General features: G+C 43.8%; 1 protein-coding gene across 1 annotated transcript in view; it reads left to right on the forward strand.

Annotated features, from left to right (window-relative positions):
• LOC141257115 (ectonucleotide pyrophosphatase/phosphodiesterase family member 1-like) overlaps positions 1-5,958 on the forward strand; it is a 129,885-nt gene extending 123,927 nt beyond the window's left edge. Inside the window, exon 25 of the mRNA XM_073671259.1 lies at positions 5,472-5,958. Within this exon, the coding sequence (XP_073527360.1) occupies positions 5,472-5,630 (159 nt within the window). The 3' untranslated portion in view covers positions 5,631-5,958. The remainder of the gene's footprint in view (positions 1-5,471) is intronic.
• The last annotated feature ends 1,619 nt before the right edge of the window (positions 5,959-7,577 follow it).

Consider the following 7,577-nt stretch of genomic DNA (forward strand, 5'->3'; position numbering starts at 1 on the left):
CACACACACACAGACATCACACAATGACATCTGCCCACACACACACACACATACAAACAGACATCACACAATGACATCTGCCCACACACACACACAGACATCACACAATGACATCTGCCCACACACACACACATACAAACAGACATTACACAATGACATCTGCCCACACACACACACATACAAACAGACATTACACAATGACATCTGCCCACACACACACACATACAGACATCACACAATGACATCTGCCCACACACACACACACACACATACAGACATCACACAATGACATCTGCCCACACACACACACACAGACATCACACAATGACATCTACACACACACACACACACAGACATCACACAATGACATCTGCCCACACACACACACAGACATCACACAATGACATCTGCCCACACACACACACACACACACACACACACACAAACAGACATCACACAATGACATCTGCCCACACACACACACACAAACAGACATCACACATTGACATCTGCCCACAAACACACACACATACACACACAAACAGACATCACACAATGACATCTGCCCACACACACACACACAAACAGACATCACGCAATGACATCTGCCCACACACACACACACACACAAACACACACACAAACAGACATCACACAATGACATCTGGCCACACACACACACAGACATCACACAATGACATCAGCCCCCCCCCCCACACACACACAAACAGACATCACACAATGACATCTGCCCACACACACACAGACATCACACAATGACATCTGCCCACACACACACACACATACAAACAGACATCACACAATGACATCTGCCCACACACACACACACATCACACAATGACATCAGCCCACACACACACACACAGACATCACACAGTGACATCTGCCCACACACACACACACACACAGACATCACACAATGACATCAGCCCACACACACACACACACACACACACACACACACACACACAGACATCACACAGTGACATCTGCCCACACACACACACACACACAGACATCACACAGTGACATCTGCCCACACACACACACACACACAGACATCACACAGTGACATCTGCCCCCCCACACACACACACAGACATCACACAGTGACATCTGCCCCCCCCCACACACACACAGACATCACACAGTGACATCTGCCCCCCCCCCACACACAGACATCACACAATGACATCTGCCCACACACACACACACACACACACAAACACACACACAAACAGACATCACACAATGACATCTGGCCACACACACACACAGACATCACACAATGACATCAGCCCCCCCCCCCACACACACACAAACAGACATCACACAATGACATCTGCCCACACACACACACAGACATCACACAATGACATCTGCCCACACACACACATACAAACAGACATCACACAATGACATCTGCCCACACACACACACAGACATACACACACACACAAACAGACATCACACAATGACATCTGCCCACACACACACACAAACAGACATCACACAATGACATCTGCCCCCCCACACACACATACAAACAGACATCACACAATGACATCTGCCCACACACACACACACACACACACACACACACACAGACACAGACCTCACACAATGACATCTGCCCACACACACACAAACAGACATCACACAATGACATCTGCCCACACACACACACAAACAGACATCACACAATGACATCTGCCCCCCCACACACATACAAACAGACATCACACAATGACATCTGCCCACACACACACACACACACACAGACACAGACATCACACAATGACATCTGCCCACACACACAGACATCACACAATGACATCTGCCCACACACACACACACACACAAACAGACATCACACATTGACATCTGCCCACAAACACACACATACACACACAAACAGACATCACACAATGACATCTGCCCACACACACACACACAAACAGACATCACGCAATGACATCTGCCCACACACACACACACACACACACACAAACACACACACAAACAGACATCACACAATGACATCTGGCCACACACACACACACAGACATCACACAATGACATCAGCCCCCCCCCCCACACACACACAAACAGACATCACACAATGACATCTGCCCACACACACACAGACATCACACAATGACATCTGCCCACACACACACACACATACAAACAGACATCACACAATGACATCTGCCCACACACACACACACATCACACAATGACATCAGCCCACACACACACACACACAGACATCACACAGTGACATCTGCCCACACACACACACACACAGACATCACACAATGACATCAGCCCACACACACACACACACACACACACACACACACAGACATCACACAGTGACATCTGCCCACACACACACACACACACAGACATCACACAGTGACATCTGCCCCCCCACACACACACACAGACATCACACAGTGACATCTGCCCCCCCCACACACACACAGACATCACACAATGACATCTGCCCCCCCACACACACACATACAAACAGACATCACACAATTACATCTGCCCACACACAGACATCACACAATGACATCTGCCCCCCCCACACACACAAACAGACATCACACAATGACATCTGCCCACACACACACACAGACATCACACAATGACATCTGCCCACACACACACACAGACATCACACAATGACATCTGCCCACACACACACATACAAACAGACATCACACAATGACATCTGCCCACACACACACACAGACATACACACACACACAAACAGACATCACACAATGACATCTGCCCACACACACACACAAACAGACATCACACAATGACATCTGCCCCCCCACACACACATACAAACAGACATCACACAATGACATCTGCCCACACACACACACACAGACACAGACCTCACACAATGACATCTGCCCACACACACACAAACAGACATCACACAATGACATCTGCCCACACACAAACACATACAAATACACATACATACACATACACATACACATACACACACACACACACACACACACACACACACACACACACACACACACACCATCCCCCGGCTCGGCTCCAGTCCTCAGGCTCTTCGGTGCAGCACTGCAGGCCGGGCGCGCACTGCATGACGCACAGGGCCGTGTCTCCTAGCAGTGACGCGGCCGGGCCAGCACAGGGAAGTTAACTGCTGCAGTGCTGGCCCGGCCGATGAAGAAGTAGCGGCGGCCACTGCTACCGGTATGTGCCGTGGCGGCCCGCACATATAATGAGGGCAATCCGGCATTAGACACCCCGCCCAGAGCCGCGGGCCCTCTGGAGGCTCGGGGCCCCGGGCAGTCGCCCGGATTGCCCTCATTATAATCCGCCTATGGTCCACGCCCATTTACCTGCCCCTTTCTCACTATAAGATAAAACAGTAACTAAAATAAATGCACATTATCTTGTCATCTCCAGTCCTAAATAACACCACAGATATCAGTGATAACACTGTTGTAGACATTACCCGCAGTCCTATGTAACACTACAAATAACAGGAATAACTCTGACTACAGATAATATAGTGGATGTTACCTGCAGACCTATGTAAAAGCATAGATAACAATGACAACCCTTTGCATACAGACGTGGTAGATGACACCTGCAGTCCGATGTAACACAACATATAACACAGAGATGGCTCTCTCTGAGTACAGATAATGTAATAGGTGTTACATGCTGTACTAAGTAATACCACAGACAACACAGTGAGAACTCTTAGTACAGATAATATAGTAGATATTACTTGCAGTCCTATGTAACCCCACATATAACAGTGATAACTCTTCAAGTACAAATAATCTAGTAGAGGTTGCCTGCAATCCCATGTAAAATAACACAACACCGTGATAACTGAGTATAGATAATGTAGTAGATGTTACCTGCAGTCCTATGTAACACCATAGATAACTCTGAGTATAATAACTGAGAAATCAATGTTTGACCTAATATGCTGAAGCCTCGGTCACTCCAGCTCTATTCCCCACCCAGCGCCGCTTTCTACTTGACTGATAGCTATTTTTCCTGAAGTCACACAGCATAGAGGCTGTCAGTCAAGCAGGAGGCGGCGGCGCTGGGCGAGGGATAGAGCTGGAGTGTCGGAGATCTACAGTTGCTTTTAAGCCTCATTTTCATATCCATTCAAACCCTGATTTCTCAGAAATGGTATTGCTGGACTTTGAAAGATCTATATGGACCTATAAATAGTTTGGGGTGTGAAATCCTGCTGACAGATTCTCTTTAATTGGTACTGGTCTGGGTGACCTCCCACAATGATGTCCCTCCTAATTCTGCTGAGGGAGAGAATTGGGTAGGTCTGTAAAGCGAGCCAATTAATTGTTGACTATATTTGACCATGAGGCCATTTTTTCAATTTCACACCTGTATTGCTGTATTATGGGCTCAAATTCCAGTCAGTCCATGGATCTAATGACCTGAACTAAATGGCTTCACGGGGATCTATAATCATTGCATCAGAGTCATTCTTGTGTGAAACCATTAACAAGTCCATGTATATAGTGTAATATGCGTTAATATATTCACTTAGGCTGTGTGCCCACAATGAGCTTTTGGTGAGTTTTTGATGCTGTATGTTTTAGCTGCGTCAAAAATGCAACATCTTATAGTTCCAACAAAGTGGATGAGATTTATAGTGTAGTGCATGAAAAAATGCAAGTAACCTAATTTGAATAATAGGTGCAGAAATGGTACAAAAATTCTGCTACATCAAAAACTCAACAATAGCTCATTGTATGAACGTAGCCTTCATGTTGTCTTCTCCAGTATCCAGTGTCGCGCCGCTCTTCAGACTATCTGGATCACACTCTGGTCTATGTGTGAGCCGGAATTCTCTCTTAGGCCACGTTCACACATAAAGTATCTGGTCAGTATGTTACGTCCGTATTATTAAGCCAAAAGCTGGAGTGGAACAAGCAGAGGAAAAGTATACTAGAAACACGTCACCACTTCTGTATTTTTAATCCATTCCTTTTTTTGGCTTACAAATACTGATGTTAAAATACTGACCACATACTGATAGTGTGAATGTGCCCTTACAATATAAGTCTATGGAGCCTCATTCTGACACTCCATAGACTTACATTGTAAAAGCATTTGTGGGTCATCCATAGACTCTGAGAATCTGAAGAGCCGGAAGTCAGAATGGTGCTGGATACCAGAGCACAGTGAGTATATTAACACACACTACATACACATATACATAGATTTAGAAAAAAAAGTTCAAGCAAGGGCTTCTTTAACTATTTATACAGGGATCATTTGTTCTTTTACTTTAATATAAAATATCTAAAATGCATATTTTTTTCTTACATTCTTAAAATGATAGAATTTCTTGGGATATTATGTGCTTATTGGGTTTCTCTATTTCTTTACAGGAGCATAAAGATATAAAATGGATTGAAGAACTTTATCAGCTGCATGTAGCCCGTGTGAAGGACATTGAACTTCTTACTGCTCTTAGTTTCTTCCATAACACAAATTTCTCAGTTTCTGAAATTTTACAGCTCAAAACATTTCTCTCTAGTTATTTATGAGAGTTGTAAGCCCAATTAGTGTGTTTTGTGTAGCAAACTTCAACCCATACCCCAAAGAACTTTTCATTCTGCTTACTACAGAAGGCATTGGGTTACCTCTTCTGATAAAGCATCAACCTATAATGCTTATTACCTGTGCTACATCAAACAGGTGCTCAGTTTTAGCATTTGGATGGTCAAAAGGCCTGCTCAAAATGTATTAATTAGCCTGGACTTTGTTGGCATGACTTTGGTATGACCCCTGTTACTGGACTTCTGCACATGTGAAAGGGCTATTTCCATCTCCAAGTTCCTATCCCGATATGTAGTAGGTGTAGTAATAATAATATTAGCAAATACCTCCAATTAGAAATGTAGTATATTTATTCTGATTAGCTATGTCTCTTTCCTCATGTGTAGGCATTGCAGGACCTTAGGTACGCATGGTTATGACCACTAGCAACTAGCTAACTGTCGCTATATCAGTGGTTGTAACCATAGATACCTAAGGTCCTGCAATGCCTGCACACGAGGAAAGAGACATAGCAAATCAGAAAAACTATAGTACAATTCTAATTGAAGGTATTTGCTAATATTATTATTATTACACCTACTACACTTTTGAATAGGATCTTGGAGATGGGAATACCCCTTTAAAGAACATTTCTTTACACAATCTCATGATACGAGAACACTTCCAGTGATGATGCAGGCACTGAGATGCCGGCGCTGGTTACGTGGGGGTGACAGTACGTCAGCATGGCAGGTTTTTAGTTTTAGACAAGCCCTTGTCAACGTTGTGTTTATCTTGAATTAATTTAAAGAATAACTAAACTTTCAGCAAAATATTTCTACTATTTTTTTATCCTTTTAACTCCACACCCGAACCCCTACCGATTTCTTTAAAAAAAACTTAAAGTGCACCGCTCAGAAGACAGGAGCACACAACTGCTGCCTGAGCGGGCACAGAGATCAGAGTCTGGATTCAATAGAAAGTCTATCCTTTCCGTACTCTGATCTATGCTCACACAAGCACTGTGCACCTGTCTCCTGAGCTGCACACATCACCTGTTTTTTTTTTTAGCAATAGGTGGGAGTTTCAGAACCAGAACAATCACTGATTTACTTTCACTTAAGATGACAAAAAATATAAAAAATTAGTATCAAGGTTTAGTAACGCATGAATTTTCTGCAATTATATCTAGTAATATATCTTCTGTGAGCCAAATGCACCCATACCCTAGAATTGAGTTTACAGTGCATATTGGCTATAGCTGAAAAGAAGAACATCTAAAAATTTGTGCAAAAAAAATGGGCAGAGTTGGGACACCACGGCTCGTCTAATTCATGATTAACTGTGGTGTTACTTATGTCACAAATCTTCAAGGACTGGAGTAAGATTTGTGGTGTGGCGCGTTTTTCATATGTACCTGATCCATTAAGAGGTGAGTGCCTCTTAATGAATGAGGAGTGTCTGACTCCGGCACACCTTCTCATAAAGACTGGTGTGAACAACGCTGATCTTGATAAATTGTTTCCCGGGTTTGTACGTGCCTAGTTTGAACAGCCATTTCGGGGTAAATATATCCTCTCTAGATGCCAGCGTGTTGAATTTTGGGAAGCCCTAGTTTTGACTATTGCACTGTTCAGGAGCATTACAAACCTTGAACAGTCTGCCTAGACATGACCATTGTGCCCAGTGATTAGCTGCAGCGGTCAATTACTGTAGTCGTAAAGTCACCAACGCAGGCATATCAACAAAGACCAGTGAGAACCAACAGAGTTAGAGCTGTAGTAGCACAGGGTAAGTAATGAATATTTTTTGGAAATATTAAGTTTTGGACCATTAAAATGTAAGAATATAATTCCCCTTTGAAACAATTCTTGCAGTTATTCATGCTATGTGATCATACAATAGCATATTGTAGTCCAACAAGCTTCAGCACAACGGGAAGTGTAGACCCATAA

Source organism: Phyllobates terribilis, unplaced genomic scaffold (assembly GCF_046119375.1).
Source record: "Phyllobates terribilis strain yellow unplaced genomic scaffold, ASM4611937v1 Scaffold_3__8_contigs__length_932513732, whole genome shotgun sequence".
NCBI classification, from domain to species: Eukaryota; Metazoa; Chordata; class Amphibia; order Anura; family Dendrobatidae; genus Phyllobates; species Phyllobates terribilis.